General features: G+C 39.4%; 1 protein-coding gene across 9 annotated transcripts in view; it reads left to right on the top strand.

Moving 5' to 3' along the window:
• The window catches only part of OSBPL8 (oxysterol binding protein like 8), a 73,181-nt gene that overhangs the window by 14,170 nt on the left and 39,834 nt on the right, over positions 1-19,177 (top strand). For 3 of the 9 annotated variants that reach the window (XM_015856903.3, XM_085537195.1, XM_085537185.1), the window contains exons 2-4: positions 8,537-8,640; positions 13,004-13,040; positions 17,149-17,286. In XM_015856903.3, the coding sequence (XP_015712389.2) occupies positions 8,599-8,640; positions 13,004-13,040; positions 17,149-17,286 (217 nt within the window). In that variant the 5' untranslated portion in view covers positions 8,537-8,598. Of the gene's footprint in view, positions 1-8,536; positions 8,641-13,003; positions 13,041-14,968; positions 15,091-17,148; positions 17,287-19,177 lie in introns of those variants that run through there. The other 6 variants (XM_085537213.1, XM_085537200.1, XM_085537218.1 and 3 more) reach the window with 4 other exon arrangements.

Here is a 19,177-nt window from a genome sequence, read left to right as displayed (position 1 = left end):
TGAGTCAGCTAAGCATCATTCTGAGGATTTTTTCACTGCATGGAACCACCTACCCACCCCCTCACCTCCTTTTTGTGAAACTTAGTTCCCTTTTAACAGAGACAAAAATCTATTTTAAAAAGTTTTAAAATGGATTTGTCATCCTTTTCAGTTCTGAGAAGTGGCAAAATACACAGTGCAGGGGAAAGATTAAAACTTTACACTGACTCAGTTGGGGTGGAATGTTATTCATTTGATGAATTTCGTTTTCTTCTTTCTGCTGTAATGTGCATTAAGAAGATTCTTTTCCTTTAACTCTCTTGTTAGTCAATAATTTCCATTTATATTGCTTTGAACTTGAGAAGCCTTGTTGCGTTTGGATCAAATTGAATTTGATAGCATCTGGATATAGAACAAAGAAATAGTTTGTGCTCTAAGGAGCTTACAGTCAAACACTGGCAGCTATTAGTTAAGTGATGCAGTAAGAAAAGTAAAGATTGATATCTTCTTTGGTTAGTCACTCTAGTTACTGGGAAGGACCTCATGTACAGCTGAACATGCGAAACTGTAATTCATTTCTAGATGATTCTTTTTGCATTTCTGCACTCTGAAAAGGATGTTTGTGTGTTTGGTTTTTTAGTCACTTTTTAAGTTGATTATGTTTAGCATATTCTGAGCTTTGGCATTTACAGCTGGGTGATGCTCTTGACAGCAGTGTTAATCTGAATTTGCTTTAGTTGGATTTGGTCCATGTCCATTGTCAGGAGTGTCCTGAGATAGATTTGACTGGCTTTGTTTTCTTTGGAGGAAAAATGCTGTCCTATTTTTTTGAGGTATCTGAAACTCCTGCAAAGATGGATGAGAGACTGTGGGTGAGAAAAGGGGATGATTCCCCTTTTCCTAGGACATGGGGAAATGGCTTTAAGTTAAAAGAGGGAAGATTTAGGTTGGATGTTAGGGGGAAGTTCTTCACTAGGAGAGTGGTTAGGTCCTGGAACAGGCTGCCCAGGGAGGTTGTGGATGCCCCGTCCTTGGAGGTGTTCAAGACCAGGTTGGATGGGGCCCTGGGCAACCTGATCTAGTAAATGTGTATGTTTGGTGGCCCTGCCAGGCAGGGGGGTTGGAACTACATGATCCTTGAGGTCCCTTCCAACCCGGGTCATTCTGTGATTCTGTAATTCTGTGAAATGGAAGAAATAACAACTATTTGTCCAAGCAAAGTCACTGCCACTTAGAAGTTCTGAAACTTCAGTTTAAGCTGTCATGTTGTACTTCATTTCTGCCAGGTAAACAGCCCTCATCTGGTCACTGTTCATCGTGCGACTGGCAATTCACTCTTCTGCAGTAATGTGATTCCTTGCAATTAACTGCATGTAAACCCAGAATAGCTTTCTTTGAAGCTTCATTCCTTATGAAGTCGTTGGTAATCTTGACTTTCACATGACATGTAAAATAGTTCAGTATCTATGATGTAGATAGTAACTTAGATGTTTAGAGGGTTTCATCACTGAAAATAGTACTCTGCTTCTTTTGAAGTATTAAAATAGACTCAGCATTCCCTTATTGAGGCTTTTCAAGTCTTAATATGATTAGTTTTCTTAGGCTTGAAATAGTAGGTGTCCATTTTTTTTTTATGCTTTGGCTCTGTACCTGACAGTAATATCTGCCAAGGGAAAACAAAACCAACAAAAAAAATTGTTTTAGGAGAAACAAGGTTGGATTTGTTTTGGAAAGTTCCATGCAAAGGAAACTCAGATCTGTCTCAGTTTATCAGAATGGTGACTGACTCCACTTTGGCATCGGAAATGGAAGGAAATGTTCTGTCCCCTATCCATCTTGTCAATGGAAACATCTCTGCTGACTTACCTTTCTTTTTCATTTCAGAAAAACCTTTCACAAAAACACTACCTTTCATTTTCCAGTGGTTTGACTCCTTTTGTTTCCTCATTGGTTTCCAACCAGTGTTGGACAGGTCCATAGCTGTAAGCATAGCCCACGTCTTCACAAAGTGATGTGGCAGAGGTTGAAGCTCTGTGTCACTGCCATGCTGGACATATAAGCAGAGAGGCATGTAAAAAGTCACTTGTCCTAGCCCTGTTCAAGTTATCTGCCTGTGTCTGTTTAAAGCAGTGTGTCGTAATGTGGCTGAAGTGGGCTGGGAGCACATCCTGTATGTGCAGGCCACTCTGGAAGCAGCCACCAGAGCAGCCCAGCGTGGAGGGCTGTTAGGTTGGAGACTTGTTCAGCTGTGAGCACAGGGGCTGTCCTGCTGCAGCCTCATACAGGTGTCAAAAATGAGAGATAAGAAGACATGAGAAGTACCAACCTGCCTCTCAGCGCAGCACAGGGGATATTACTGGGAGTGTCTTGGCTTCTGATGCAAGCCTCTGAAGAGGTGAATGCAAGCTGGGTAGCTAATGCATGTGTGGCATTAGCAGTAACTTTACAGTTGGGAATGAGAAATTCCAACACTGTTAGAAGAAAGGCAGGATTCCCTAAAATTAGAATGATTGAACTTGGCACTCTTCTAAAACGTTTTCTAGCTTATCATCTTTGGGCAGGAGAAACATAAGGCCAGAGTGACCCAGGGGGTGGGGGCGGGTTGTTCTGAAAGGAAAACAGCTTGAAAGGTGTCTAACCACTTTGTCAGAGTGCGTCTTTTTTTTCCTTCATACAAAGGCTGTCCTTGAGCAATGTAATCTCTTTTAAACAATGCTAGTGGTGACAGATCAGCATCTGCTGTAAGGTGGGTTTGGTGTCTGCTTGGTTATTTTGCTGGTTGGTACTGCAGCGTCTTGGGATAGAAAAATAAAATATTAGATTTGCCTGTGAAACGTGTCATTCAATCTTCTTTCCCTACATCATCACAGCAAAGCAGGACAAGTCCTTTGAATGTTTTATGAAGCTTCATAGATGTTCTCTGTTTCAATTTTAGTAAATGCAAAAATACTAATAATATCTCCTCTCATTCTTATGTTCAAAAGCTAGATTTCACCCTTGATAAAACTGCCTTGTGAAGGCAATGGGACTAATGCTCTGATAACTGGATGTTCTTATGCAAAGAAATAGCCGTTTTTACCACTAAGACCAATGGTTCCTTTGAATCGTGGGAGCAGTCATGCAAAATATGCATCATGAAGACTGGGACAGGCTGGGCAGCTTTGAAGTGTACTTGAATGGCAGAAGGGTTCCAGAATATCTGACATAAGCTCTGAGGGGATGTTAGCATCCTTTTTTTGCCAACACAATTTTTCCTGTGGGATGCTTGTTTAAGGTAGCAATTCATTAAAGTTGCAGTGCCTGTTTGGAAGCCTGGTATCTCTTTCTTGGCATTCATTGCCATCTACCACTAACAAAGTATAGCTGAACTATCAGAGCTATGCATCTACTTTCCAAAATTTTTCTAAGTGAGAACTTTGTCAAGTCTTTCTGAAGCGTTTCACCCTTCCTGTTTTGTTCCGTCTGAAAACAGCAATAGAGAAACAGAGGAAAGAACTTTCATTGCACATGAGCTGTTTGTTCAGGAAATGAGAAGGCAGGTGATGAAATTGACAGTGGAAGGAAGCATTTCAAAAGCGTGTGTTTGTTGACTTAGAACATTAAATGGCCACAATATATGGGGGGGGGGGGGGGGCATCTGTTGAATTTGGTGTTTAAACTTTGAGGATTTAAATGCTGTGATTCAGAGCTCACCATGCAGTTGAACACCTTCCCCTAGATTATCACTAGTTTTGTCAAGCATTTGTATTTGACCTGACTTTGCAGTAAGAGAGATGGAACCAGAGGGTTTATTCAGCTCTCAGATTTCTCTCTTACAGAACTGCAGAGTAAAGCTTCTCTCAAGTTCTTACAAATTCTTGTTAGCATGCATTACGTACTTACTTTTAGTAGCTGAAGAAAATGTGATTTATTTCTTTCAATACGGTCTTCTACTCGCTTTTGACCTTTCTGGACAGTTGCCATTTTTACCAGTAACTCAGCTTCAGTTTCTGCTTTCTCGGAACTGCTCTCAACAAGCACGTGGTCCTTGGCATGTGGTGACATTGTGTTATGTGCAAGAAGCTGACCTGATCTGCTGCTTGTTAATAGAGCGTACTCAGTGTGTGTGTACTCATAAACTGAAAGAGCTGGTGTGTGGTCTTGTGCTGCATCCAGGGTGCTGTATTTGTTCTGGTGCACTGAATTCAAACTGCCTCAGATGGGAGATGTGTATCTTCTTCAGAGTTCACTTTTCCTGTGAGTCTCCCACTGCATGGACCAGAGAGAAAGTGCCTTCTCCCTGTCATGTGGCTGCTGAAAGATACTTGAATTATTTGAAAGCCTTAGTTTGATTACCCCAGTTAGATTTAGGATTTAGACTTAATGAATTTCTTAAAACTTATCCTGTTCCTATTAGCTCTTAATTTTTAAGAAATTATATAAGTATATTATATATTATATAAGTATAAGCACCTATACTGTTCTCAAGGGTAATATTTTAACCTTTCATAAAGGCTTTACTGAGCTGAACCCACTGATAACCACAGCTGAGAGCTTACATGGGCCCATCTGGTGATCCCGGTGGACATTGAATTGACTGTGAGGGAGCAATGTGCCCTTGACACAAAGGAGAGTGATGCTCTGGGCTGCAATAGGGCACTGCCAACTGGTCAAGAGAGGTGATTATTCCCCACCACTCAGCACTGAGGCCATGCTTGAAGTGCTGTGTCCAGTTCTGGGTTCCTCGGTACAAAAGAGGCATAGACATATTGGAGAGAATTCAGTGAAGGGCCTCAGAGGGGGAAAAGCTAGAAGTGTTCAGCCAGAAGACCTTTTCTCTTAGTGATCCTAAGGGGAGGATGCAAAGAGGATGGAGGCAGGCTTTTCTCAGGGTGCCCAGTGCGAGGATAAGAGCCAGTGGGCACAAACTGGAGCACAGGAGGTTCCTTCTTAGCACCAAGAAACAGAGCATTGGCAGAAGCTACTCAGAGAAGCTGTGGAGTCTCTTCCTTAGAGATCTTCAGAAGCCACATGGACATGGGCCTGGGCACCCTTCTCTGGTTGTCCCTGCTGAGCAGGGGTTGGAACAGATGGACCCCAGGGGCACTGCCAACCTAAATGATTCAGTGGTTCCCTGTGGAGTATTTCTCAGGTGCTGTTGTGACTGCAGAAAGGACTTAGGTCAATTCTTACCCTTCCTGATGCCAATGCAAACAGCAAGGTTTCATTTTTGCTAGCGTGCCTGTGTTTGTTGCCTCACTGATCTTTGAAGTCAAGTAATTACACCCGTGTCATCGTAACAAAATTTAGAGTATGCTGTCAGCTGATAACCATCTTGGGCGTTTGAAGTGCAGTAACTTATTCTAGACCTTAAAGAAAGAAGGCAGGTGTCCAACAGATTAGCAGGTCTGTTTTGAGGTCAGAGCCCTGGAGGATGTTTCCCCCTTGGGCAGGCCAGAGCAGCGCGCAGTATCCATTTCAGCCAGCACTCGCTGCAGCCCATTAGCGGGTCACAGATGGGGCTGTGTGCTTGTCTACCAGTTACTGTGTTGGAGTGTAAACTGTGATACTACAGCAGATCAGGAAACAGCAGCGTGCTGCAAATGGGATATCTAATGACTGCAGGTGATGGTGCTTAAGGACAAAGCTAAAACATACCTAAATCATATGTAGCCTGCCAAGATTCAAGTATCTTGATCCATTGATGAAACAGCAATGGAAATGAAATAGAGCTGTTAGCATGATAGGTTGTTGGCTGTGTGAGAAGTGGCATCTTCGTTTTGCTTGAAATGTATGCTTCTGAGCTAATCACCCTAGATTAACTTCACAGTTGGAAACAAATAGCTTATTTTATAGCATCATTTGTCTGTTGGAGCTGCTTTAAAATGAGCAATATCTTTCTAAGTTCCTGTTTGTATCTGTTGTTTATAGAAGAAACAGGATTAGCTGGGTTATCATCATATATTTATCTTGAAACAATTTCAGTTTGTGAGCTCTTAAGAGATGTGATTATGGAATGGGAATGTCTGTAAATTAAAAAAACCCAGGCCAACCAACCAGACAGACAAACAGATTGTCTGTGCTGGTGTGTGTGACAAGAACAGCAAAAGCACATCCTAAAGGCCTCCCAAAAGCTAAGACGGTGGTGATTTAAAACTGGGGCTGTATTTTCCAACCTGATGTTTGGGTTGGAAGTAGAAAAGACTGCACTCACTCTTGGAAGCCCCCTGTAACTCCTCTGTGGTGCACTGGGCTGTGCTGGATGGTCTGTTGCCTGGCCAGCAGATAAGGCAGGAAATGGCAAGAAGTGGGTACTGGGGTAGGTGTCATGGGTACCACCTTTGTGACTGAAAGAAGGGAAAATGAAGAAATGGCTGCAGTATTGTGGACAGACAGAACCTGAATGCACCAGGAGTGTTACCAATAAAAACCATAAGTTGAAGATATCTGATAAAAACAGAGATCTGTTTAAAACAGCTTTAAGGTGAATATTCCTGTGTCAGGAAAGATCTGTTTGTTTGGATAACTGAGTGTGGCAGCGAGTTCGTGCAAAGCCAACAGCTGACTGACTGCTTTAGGTATCAGTGTGTGCATCTGTTTGCGGTGTCACTCCTTTTTCATCCTGTTTAAGAGTGCTTAGTGTTTCCGTAAATTGAATGTGTGCACAGCCATCCTGGTGCTGCTGAATAGCCTGCTAATAATAGAGCCCCAAATGGGTGTGGGGTGAAGAGATGAAAAGGAGCAGCCTGCAGGAGTGTGAAGCCTTGGTGGTCTGCACCCCATCTGCTCCTGGGGAGGCAGTGCTGCTGTGCCTGCTGCTCATGGATATAAAGTGGTAGGGATGAGTTCTGCCTGTGGTAACGTTACCTTTCACCTCAGTAATGTCAATTAATCCCCTATAACCTCCCTTCCAATGGATAGAGTTTCCAATTTAAATGAAAACATCCAGACATGTACTTCCCAGATACGTGTCATCTCAGTACTTGCTGAGGTACATGAAAAAGCTCGTCCTTGGTTCTTGAACTGAGTCATAGAGAACAATAACCTTTGCAATTTCTTAAGCACAATGGCAGACTATGGCTTTGTTTAAAAAAGTTATCACTTTCTTTTGTGTTTCAGTGGCGTATGTTATGGTAATTTAGTATTTCAATTTGCTACGGTGTGTTAATTCTATTTGTTCTGCCTAAGGGAGTTTTAATTCTAATGTGCTTTATGTAATACAAGAACAAAAATTATGGCAATTATGGAACAGCTGAACAAATGCTTGTTCTCTGTAGTACGATTTTCTTCCACGAGTGTGTATTTTCCAAGGCAGGCTTGGGGCTGCACGGCCAGGTTGGTGTGCTCTCCTCTCTTTTCCCATCTCTCTCCCTGTCCTCCCTGTCCTCCAGAAGGCTGTGGGACCACCTTTCTCTCTGCTCAGTTACGTTTCTGCTATTGCTTGAGCTGAATCTACAGTTTCATGTGTACCCCTAGCACAGTATGCTAATACAGTAGCTTAAAAAAAATGCCATCGTCTTCACGCTCCTCTTCTTGCCCAAATGTTCAGTATCTGGCTTCTGACTCAGCTTCCTCCTGCCCAGCCCTTCTTAGAAAGGGAGAAGAAAGCGTCCATGGGCTAATACTGTGCTGACTGCTTGCTCTGGCAAGAGGGCAGACGCTGTGAGTGTGGTTGGAGGCTGCAGGGACAGCTGGTTGTTGTCCTGTGGGTTGCTGCCTTCCTCTATTCTGCATGGGCTGGCTTGCAGCCCTCACTTCTGCTTCTGTGGAGCTGGGGGCATCTCTGTGCCCATCCCATCTTCATCTGCTTCCCTCTTTGAACCCACTAAACACGTGGTTAAACCTTATCACTGTTTCATTTCCAAACCCTTTTCTTGTCTCACTATTGACTTCAAATGTGGTGTGAGTATCGAGTTTTTTTTTATAGCTTTTGTTCTCTATCAGAGAAGTAAATAGGAAATATCAAGAGAATGAGGCATTGTTTGCCAGATTCCAGGGCAGCGACCATGAACTGAATGCCCCGGCATGCCACAGAGGGGCTGGTTGCCTTGAATAATTGAATTTCTCTGTTGTGGTTCCACAAAATAAAACATGGCTGTTTCCAAAGTTAAATTGAGAAGCTCTTTGTCTCTACTATTCCAGAACACCTTCTGTATATCCAAGCAGCATGTGTGTGTTTGTGCTTGTGTTTGCAGGGCAGAAGTGGTGTGGTGCTGCTAATGTCTGGAGTGAAAGAAAAATACAGGGGAAAAATGAAGGATTTCCCTCCATCTGGCTATTTCTTTCGTTTATGTTTTTTCAGCTCTTTGTCGTTTGTGGCAGTTGTGCCTAAATGTAAAGGCTTGCCTTTGTGAGTGTATGTGGAATAGCTTTTGTTTTGGCCATTTATTCAGCAGCTAACTTCTCCCTTAACTCCTAAAAGGTTGCGTTTTATAGGTAGTATGCGCATTTTGCAAGGAACCATAATGCAGAGTGTATACAGCAGAAGATTCTTTGGTCTTTTAAGAGAGAATATGAGAGATTTTTAATGGATTTCAGACTCTGGACATTATTTTTTGTTTGTTTGTTTTCTCTCCAGGACACTGAGTGGCAGGATGGAAGAACTGTAGCTGAAGGAGAGACACAGCGTGCTCTTTCAGCATGGAGACTGTTCTGGTTGATGGGGAACTTGACAGAAATTCAGTGAGTAACTTAAATGTGGCTTCATCTATTCAAATGAAAGCATAAAGATGTTTTTCCAAGAAGAAGGGCTAAAAGGCTTGAATTGTTTCTGCTGGAGCTGATGCTTTCCTTATATATGCACTTGGTACATTATGTCCTACCAACCATAATTTGGTAGGCTCTAATGGCAGGAGTGCTGGATGTCCCGAAATGCCTGGTTCCTGGATTTGATACTTTGTGCATCTGAATCCCAAAATAAAAATATTCCTGCCAGTCTTACTTGTTACACTTCACTAGTTACTTACTATAGACAAAAAGAAAAATAAGCTATTTCTCGATGGAATGGAGGCAGGAACAGAAGAGAGATGGGTAATGATGTATTTTCAGGTTCATTTCAGGTATAAAAATTGGCAATCTATGCAGATTATAAATTTACTGAAGTAGTGAATCTCCCAGCTCTCTTTCTAAGCACAAGTTAAAAACAGGAAGAGCACAGTGGGTGCTGTGACACTTAGTCATCATCAGGCTGTCAGAATTATTTAAGAACTTAATATTTCCACAAGCTGTGTTGTGTGAAAGCACTCTAATTACTGAAGTAGGAAATGATTTTTTCCTTCCAGAGCTGCAGCACAAAGTGCTGCCTCCAAAAGGCACAATTGGAGTCTGTAAATTGAGGTGAATATGAAGTTTAACACTTAATTAGCAACAAACTTTTTTTTTGTGATGGTTCAACTACCACACAAAACTATTCATTTGATAACATAAAGGCAGTAGTAAAATACTTTTGAGACAATCAATTCAAGATTGTTTTACAATGCACTTAAAAAAAAAAAAAAAAGTGTTTTTTTTTTTCCTACAGTTAAAAGGTTCCTTGAGTTGTGCAGGACAAATATGTGCATATCCCATGCACAATGCACTTTGAGTGTCACATGCCAACTCTCTAATGGGATATTTTATTTACAAATAAATACCATCAGTTCAATTGCTGTGCTCCTTAACCTTAAAAAGGACTTCACTGTAAAGTTGAAGGTAATTGAAATTTGCTACTTCTGTTTTTGTGACAGACCTTCACAAAAGCATCTTCTTTTGAAAAGGTGTCTTGAAGTGAGGCTGGGTACATTTTACTACATAGAAATCTGAAGTTGGGCAGATCCAATGTTTTTGCCTATTTTTCTGAAAAATAATAATTCAAACAAGCTTAAGTAGCACAGAGTGCAAGGTATTTCAAGTGAGTATTTGTTGTAAAGATTGTTTTTTAATTACTATTTTTAACAACTTTGAAATCAACTACTTTTGACCAAAGTATGCATTTTATGTTGCATTTGATATAAAGTTGTATGGTCAGTCTTTATTTAAATGCATTGGCAGATGGCAAAGTACCTTCTTTTTTTACCCTCTCAAATCATAATTTATTGGTCCTTTTTACTGGTTAGCTCTGCAGGCTGGGTTAGTGGTCCTAAACTTAATTGAAACGTGACTAATATTAGTGATTTATATGTAATAAAAATGGCTTCCCAAAAATATCTCTCTTCATCAGGCTAAAAATTCTGATTTGGCTTTAAAATATGTATTCAAACTCCATTAAGAATTTAGTGATAGGTTTAGATTGTAAGTCCAGTAAATATCTTTAACAAATTGATCTCTTGTAGTGAGACTGAGACACACTAGCATGACATTCACTTTTGCTTTTGCCTAATCTTCGACAGGAAAAGGATTTTGTTTTGTAGGACAAGTTGGCAGATGTAATTCTAGGCTTAGTGGCAGTATAAGCTTTATCCCTGAGAAATGAATGTCTAAAAATAATACTTCTCTGAAGCAAAGAACAGCTTTTGTATGAAAACAGTATTATTGCCACTGTAGCGTGTGTTGGTCTGTGTTGCTGTTCTTCATTCTTTGGTCTTGAATAGTTGAAACGTTACTGGGAGGAGTGCTGAGCTTTGTGTGGTTTGGTAGAAACATTTTTAACTGAATACACTCCAGCAGAAAATAAATTATTTGATGTTGAGAGCTTCTCTTGTCAGAGGATTTACTCTGAAACTGAAGCTTGTTGTCAGTTCAATAAATGTGATAATACAGTGGACCGTGTTTCTGGAAATACAGTTACATTGATTTCTCTTAATTCTTTATATTCAAAATAAAAACTGTGGGAGATGAGGAACAGGAACGCCCTGAGAGGGGCATTCTTTTCAAAGCAGTCACTGAGGTAGTAAAACGATCATTTTTTTTTGTTTCCTGAGGGGTTTGAATTGCTGATCTGCAGGGATAGGAATTGCAAATCGTTGAGGTGCAATGGACTATTGGAAAGTGAAGAGGTCTTCTTGACTGAAATAATCTCATCTCAGTATTTTAGCATCTCATATCGTGTTCAGAATATTCCTTTGGTTGTAGGTAAATGCACAGGCCACAAAGGAACGTGTTTGGTGTGTAAACAGAATGTTTTTTTGGGGAAGACTGGGGACAGAGGGGACAGAGTTAGCCAGGCTTGTATTTCAGTCCCTGGCATGGGAGCTGTTTGTACCAGTGCATAGGATTAACCAGGCAATGCTAAAATATTTACGCAAAAGTCCCTGCATCGTCTCGGGTGACCAGTTGCCCTGCACTGTGGTGTCATGTTGTATCTTGGTCAAACTGCTTGAGAAGCAGGCAGTGAGACAGAACCCTCTGCTGTGCTTTGTCTCCGTTTCTTCGATGTGTAAGTATGCTCTGTTAGTATCCATGCTGTCCGAGCATCAGAAACTTCTGATCTATGTGCCTGTTAATAATTTATTTTTCCAGTTCTCTTCTCTTGCTTTCCGACTTGCAGTGCAAAATAAAGCAGACCAGCACTGAGCGTTGGCACTTCAAGTCCTTCCATCAGCTGCTGGATCTGTTACTGCAAACTCTTTCCTTGCTCTCCTGTCAGTAATTCTCTTCAATCTGTAAACAGCATAGGCTAATACGGTTACAATCCAAACAGCAGTTTTCTCCTGCTGTATGTCACTAAAAAGCTGTACCTTGAAAACTATTCAATTATTACATGCACTTCGTATGCTGGTACTCGTCTGGTAAGTTCATGAGTTCCTTTAGGATTGTTTCCCTCTGACCTGAAGTGTCTGACAAGGGGCAGAAGGCTGTATACCAAGCACACTTTATTTCAGCTTCTCTTGTTCAATCACATCTATTTCCATGAAGTGCAACATTATGAAAGAAGTGTTCCCTCATCTTTGCAATGATTTGTCCTGCAATTCCATAATTCTTGTTGCATTATTTTAGGTTTGCTTGTCACTGCACGTTGCATTGATGATTTAATGCCCCTTGGCAGCTGTGAGGGATAGTAGTCTGCATTTTCAGATGGGGAATGATGAGTCTCCTGCCTGCAAAGATTTTTACTTTTTTTCAAATTTGCTTTTAATTAGTCCTGGTAACAGAGAGGCAAAAATGAATGCTCTGTAAAGCAGGGTGAAGGTTTCTTTCCTACATGGAACTGGAGCAGAAGGTTTTAGTCTGAGGTATAGTAGGTACGGCTTTTTTGGATTTATTTTGGTGTTAGAAAGGAAATAGCATTTCATGCTGATCTATGTGCTGGCTTTCACCTCTTTTGTTTTTGTATGTGTCTCAAAAAACCTTTTGAGACGTGGATGGGACTTACCTTGTCTGTACACTGATGAGCACAGTGGGATCTTAAGCCCATTGTGGCTTTGCTAGTAGTGACTTTCAAGCAATTCCAATGTCAGAAAGGTGTCCAGACTGTTAGTGTGTGATTGTTGTCCTGCGGTGGCCACATTTCACATATCTCAACGCGAGGAAGATAATTCATTAATGCAAATCGGTTCTTTGGATATATTTTGATACTAAATGTGACTTCTAAGTTGATGTTTGCCTGCCAAAGCCATTAGGCTTGGGTATCTCTTTAGCACTTTTGTGTTTGTTTGCACACTAATGATTAAGAACCTTTTTATTTCTGAAACACCCGTCTGAAAGTGGACCGGTTTTGGAAATGAATGTTGTGTTATTTCAACTACCTTTGGAGCTTTGGTCTTCTGAAAACATTTCAGCTGGAAATTGCTTAGTGTACGTTATATATCAAGTCATAGGAGCAGTGGGAGATTCCACTCAGAATTAGCAGCTTAGTCAGTTGCTCATCATGTACACTAACCATACACAGTGATGGCTTCTAATGGCTTCTTTATTAGTATATTTGTCAGTTTTGTTGCTTCAACTTTTCTAAGCTAAGTCTCTTGAGGTCTTGCCTTTGGTATTGAGGTGCATGTTGTATTTTAGCCATGAACTAACTCTGTTTTCATTGTCCTTCTTTCCTGCTGCTGCTGCTTTTGTGCACTTGCTTCTTCCTGGCCTGGATCTTTTTGTTTGCTGTTCTCCGTTCTTCAATTGTATGTGTGCACAGCATCATGGTGATAACAGAGACTCTCATGGACCATCAAGTAAGTGAACTCATCTTTACTATGGTATTTCGGACATATGTGCACCATAGGTAGCCTCCTTCTTTGTAAATGAGCCCCTATGCTAAATATTTCATTTTCTTCTGTCTTCAAATCCAGAAGCTGAGATACAGTGGAAAATTTACTGTTTTGAAAACAAACAAACAAAAAACAATCCTTAAAAAGCTACTATAGTGAAGATAATAAAGACAAGGAAAAGTGGTTCAGAAACAAATTCATTTTTGCATTTATGTTTATGGCGCTGTGTGGTTTAATTTCACTATGTCATTTCAATAAATCATCAGAAATCCACTGGTGCATATACTGTAGTACTCAAAGACTGACTGCTGTTTCAATAGAGAAAGCTTATGTGTGTTCATGAGCATGCAGTCAAAGATTGACTAGTGCCACTGCTTCATGTGCATCAGTGTGATTGTATGATTGGCAGAGTAATTTTGCCTTGGATTTAGAGTTTGTGTATGTGAGGGAGGGACAGGTGCAGGCATGAACTTTCTTCTTTGTAAGAAATCTGTGCAGAAGCTGTGATTTTAATCAATTTTTGTGGGCTGTTCATTAACCCCATACCAGGTAGAGGTTTTCTCTTTATGAAGAACGCATTTTGATGAGGCACATTCTTAATATAAAGATGATATTTAATCATGAAAATACTTACAATAGAAAGAATTCTTTTAGCATCCAAGCATTTATTTTTCAAGTTAATATATTTTGCTACTTTCTGTAATAATAGATGTACAAAATAAATTTATTCAAAGTTTTAAACTCTGCACTGCAGATTAATGTACAGGCTGCTGCTCGTCTCTTGTCTCAGTTTATGATATATAGTTAATGGCATCCACAGCTTCTGTGTCTTCTGAGCTGTTGATAGGAGGTACAAAAAGTCTCCCGGACTTTGATTGCAAAAAATCTCACAATCTAATGTAAAAATGGCCATCCTGCTCTAAGTGTACCTGCTTGAGCGAGGGTATAGAAAAGATGAGCTGCAGAGATCCCATCCAACCTTAACTACTCTGTGATTCCTTGAAACAAATATGAGATGGCTGTGCTATATAAATGTTTGATTTGAAAATCAGGCACTTAGTAGAGTGTACTCATAAGCCTGCAGATCATTCCTGAAGCTTCTTTTTCCCACATTTTGAAGTTATTTTTCATGGTGTTTTTTTTTTCAGTGAAAGCAGTAACCATGCTAGGTGCTAGAAAATCCCTGAAAACAGACTATGTAAAAGCTTAATGCTAAAATAACTACCTAAATAACACTTCCAATTTACCAACTTATAATTTTCCTCATTTTCTGTAAGTGGAGTTACTGTTGCTTCTTAGACAGTAAAAACTAATGCAGAACTGAATTTGAATAGACCTTTTCCTATATCTCATGTCCTTGTGCTGTACTAAGTGTGTAGGCGCTTTGATATGCTCATTATGGAACAGAAAAATTGGCAATCTACCACTTCAGTTATTTTTTTTCACAACCTAATCTGATGAAATAAATTGGCTGTAAAGACCTCAATTTGTATTTCTTCTGATACATAAATCTTACTGACAATCTATAATTAGTAATTTGATTGCTAGTAGTGAGAAATAGAAGTATAAATTATCATCTCTAACAGTTCTGTTGGTATTCAAATGTGCCCTCCAAAGATTCACAAAGAGGCTTTGATGTTTACTACTTAATGTTTCTTTCTGAAAATAGTGTTCTGCTTAGCTTTAAGGAGGTAGATTATGAGTTTAAACATGTTCAGGTAAAGAATGAACTAAGTTCTTTTCTCTCTTGTGCGAGTGCTCTGAAGCCTGAGCTAAAGTCTAAAAATACATAACCACTTCAAGGCCATTGAGTGGAAGAAATGGTTGGCAATGCTATTGTATCTTACTTGATGTGCATGCTGCGTATGTCTCTACTGAATCCATTTCTCAAGTTGCAGAGATGACATCTGAAACGGAAGTGACATGTTCCCTGGGATCATTAGAAAAACCAGATTTTGGATTTCCTTGCCATAAAGACCTGAATAAGAAGCTAAGACCTCACTCTCTAGAAAGTGTGGGTGCTTTGAAGATTAGCCAGAATTTGAGTGTGGGTTTTGAGACCCACACTGTTCATTAGTTGTCAAGATTTTACTGTAGGTCCATGTGGGCACCCAAGTGGGCACTAGAAGCTTCAGTTTGGATTTATGGGTAAATGAGAACTAATATGATTGACTAGGAACATCATTTCTTCATTCATGTTAAACTTTGATTTTGCAAGTGCACGAGACACTAGAGTAAATGACCATTGCTCTTTTTCTGAAAGAAAAACCTACTTTATTTTGTGAATTTACCCAAATTCCAGGATAAAATCATCTCTGACTTCAAATGAATTAGATATTAGCCATAGGACCATCAGGCATAGTCAGTAAATGGATAATTTATGTGTTTGCCACACTTCTTTTTTTTTTTTTTTTTTTTTTTACTGTTCATAAAATCAATTTATCAGAAACTATAGACAGCAGCCAAAGAGCCTCTTCAAATTGCTGAGCTATTTATTAGTATGTAATAATTAAATATCACCTCTTAAATAAAAGACCTACTTCCAAATGTAAGGTGTTCAATTTGATGACATCTTAAGAACTGAGGTTCATTACATGCATAGCTTCTCCTCCTCTCATTCCCAAATACTTTTTCCTTTTCTTTGAAATAGTTTTCTTTGTTTCTGTCTAAGGTACCAGAGCTTCTGCCATTAGATTTATAAGGTTTATGTAGGTGTTCAAGCTTAGAATTATAGAATACCCTGAGTTGGAAGGGACCCACAAGGATCATTGAGTCCATCTCTTGGCTCCACGCAGCACGGCATCTTAAAAAATTAGTCATTAGTTGATCCCTTATGTAAAAATGATGAAATCTTCTTAGTAATCTTATTCACTGTTTCATCCTTCAGGTTAACAGGTATGTTACTTGGGACATGGTTTAGCAGTGGGCTAATAGCGCTGGGTGGATGGTTGGACTTGATGATCTTAAAGCTTTTTTTCAGCCTGAATGATCCCAGGCTTTTGTTCTGCCTGTCCTTGTCTTTCCCCTTGCCCTACAGCAAATATCTTGGAGCATCAGGATGAGGCATTGGAAAGCAGGGAGATAACTTTTTCTTGTTTGCTGCTCCTGTGCACATAGACATACATGGTCTTAACTGATTTATTTCCACTTGTTTGCAACTTTTATAATGCTTTTTATTAAAGTTAAAAGGAATGTTAAAAAACTTCTAATTATTTGCCCATTTTACAGACTGATTTTCTGAAAAGTCCACGTGATTTAAGAATTTTTTTTAACTAGATGTTCTACTGAACTTTTAAAACTATTTTGGGGAAAGCTGGGGAACTCTTTAAAGTGAACAGCATTATAAGTTACAGTCTTTTAGGCAGAATGTTACTTAGTAAGCATCTTCTGTTTTTCTTTTAATCTCTTTTTATCCATACATGTAGTTCCAAAGGGCAGATGTTACTGAGTCAGCCATTCTTACCCTATCAAAAAATTTACAGTTCATATGTGCTGCTTAAGGATGAAGTATGAACATCATAAACAGGATGGCCGCCTAGTTACGAATAGCTAAAAGAGATCAAACAAGTCCTTTTCAAACTGATAAAGTTCAAGGAGAGGAACCTTTCCCTTAATATATTCCCTACATGATCTTTATTAATAAGGTGCATGTCTTTGATGTTTATGTATACATTCATTCATCTTAGCCTTCTGAGATGCTAGTATAGCTTGACTGAGCAAGTTGTTTCCTGGGTCAACTCTCCTGTGACTAGTTAAACCAAGTAAAAAAAGTGGCAAAGAAATCCTAATTTCAGCACTTCAGTAACAGCTCAGTGCAGTGTCTGTATTCAGTAGCAGCTTTCGTACATCTACTAGTTTTTGTTTGCATCTTCTGACTCATATCTTAGACCAGTTTTTCTGGCTCCTTGCTGCCATCCCCTCCCAAGCAAATCTCTGGTTTGAAATCTTCGTTTTATAGAAAGAAGTATTTCACAAGGCAGCGTTTAATCCACATTTCATAAAAAGCATTGAAGTTGATATAAATCTATATACAAGAACACAAGATTGAGTGAGCATCCATTTTGTATTTCAGCAGTGGTAACAAACAGCGATGAATCTCAGCTTTTAACTCCAGGAAAAATGAGCCAGCGCCAAGGGAAAGAAGCTTATTTTACTCCAACCAAAGAGTTACTCCAGCCATCTCTCAGCCCAGCAACTGCTCACAGCCATGGTAAGACAAACCTGTTTTTTACAGAGGTTTTGAAGAACTCTAAATGCTGACATTGCCTATTTCAAACATTAGTTCAAAACCAGAGCCCTCCACAATAAAGAAGTAAGGAAGAAAGTGTATTGAAGTATTGCAGGTAATTTCTTTTGTCCTTACACGTTGATCTGAAAGAAAAAAATTACCACATGGTGCAGTACTTTAATGGAGTATGCTGTGTCTTGTGAGAGAACAGCCCACATGATGGAAAATCATTATCTGTGTATAACCCTGTAATTGATGGTCATGTTAATGTCTCTGGTATGCAGAAGTGTTACGATACACTGACTAAGCCTGGAGCCCTTGTTCATTAACAGTTAATTCTATAAGATCCTTCTCCATTTGAAAGGTAAAAATCTCAGCACTGCCTGCCAGTCTTCAACCCATTCTCCACTAAACCTGCTAAAAACAAACTCTCAATAAATCTGTGTGACTGATTGGATCCACAGCAAAACAGACCCATAGACCTGATGCACTGATAGGTTGCTTAGAAGCAAAAATGAAAAACAAGCTGCAGTTGCTGTCCTTGTACTTATTTGGATTTGAACCTATTTGTCTTACTTATAATTATATTCTAGCCAGTATTTGTAGCGGTGGATACAGTTTTTTTTTTAATTTTAATTGTTACTCTTTATTGATCTTGTCAGCTGTGCTGATCAGCTGTGGTTACTCCGGCTCTCAACACAAATCATGTTTCTGAGTTGACTTGGTACAAGCCTCCCAAACTCCTGTAATGTGATTTGTCCAAGTGATGATGTTAGTCATAGTAATAAAGCCAGGTTCTAAGGCATCTTTGAATCGTTTTGTTGTTTTCTCATTAGTGTCATTGACATAAGAGGGGAAGTACTTTTAAATCAAATATAGTTGTTACTGTGTTGAATCTAGTATTCTTTCATTGTGCTTTAAGAATTACAGTAGTATTTTCTGTGTTATGTATAGCTAGCCCTGATATATTTTCTAAAAGCTTCTCTTATCTCACTGGAATAGTGCTTGATGTTTTCTGGCTTACGTTGTGCTTAGTCTGGAAATGTTTTCTGTAGTTTATGTGAATTTAACTTCTTTGTAACACTGATTGTTCAAATAAATGTTGTATTATTCTGTGTACTGTGTCATATCCCTTTACTTGAAAAGTGATGCAGTTATTTATTTAAATATTATGGTAAGTACTTTCTTTTACTGTCTAATGCACCCATGTTGCTGTGTGATTATATGCGGAAACGTTTAGATATTTAGGAAATATTTAGGAAATGATTAGATACAATATTTACAGGCATTTCTTACAGACACATCTAGTCACTGGTACCTGAATGCACCCTTAGGAGATTGGCAATCTGAACAAACAGTCTGAGAAGCTTACTAGGCACAGCACAGAAAAGAATCAGACCTGAAAAAAGATGTATGACAGTCCACAAGGTTCTGGTTGAATATATATGGAGGGAAGCTGTGACATGAGTATCTTGGCTTCTGCCGTGGGATGGTTTATCCACCATTACCTAAGTTATAATTCCTGCTGCCTGAATAAAGTAATTTTCATGGCAAATCCAGCTTTTTGTAAAACCTGTGGTTAAAAATGAATGAGTTGAAGCAGCTAATGGAGTTACTGGTGTGAGTGGGCAAAGAGGAATAAGTCAATGAAAACAATGTATGTCAAATTCTTTGGCTAACCAGCAGAGGTCCAGGGAGAGATGTAACTTGGTGCCTGTCCTTGGCATATCTACTGGAACTGGCTTAATTTGTGTCTTCTGTTCATGTCTTAAGATCCTAATGGTAATGACTACAAGTATAACTAAAGTAGATGAGATGTTGAACCTTCTTAATATAAGGGAGCAGAGATAAAGATTTAAATGTTCAATTATTT

This window comes from Coturnix japonica, chromosome 1 (genome assembly GCF_054131305.1).
Source record: "Coturnix japonica strain WE chromosome 1, WE-NBRP24, whole genome shotgun sequence".
NCBI classification, from domain to species: domain Eukaryota; kingdom Metazoa; phylum Chordata; class Aves; order Galliformes; family Phasianidae; genus Coturnix; species Coturnix japonica.
This window is presented reverse-complemented; position numbering and strand designations above follow the sequence as displayed.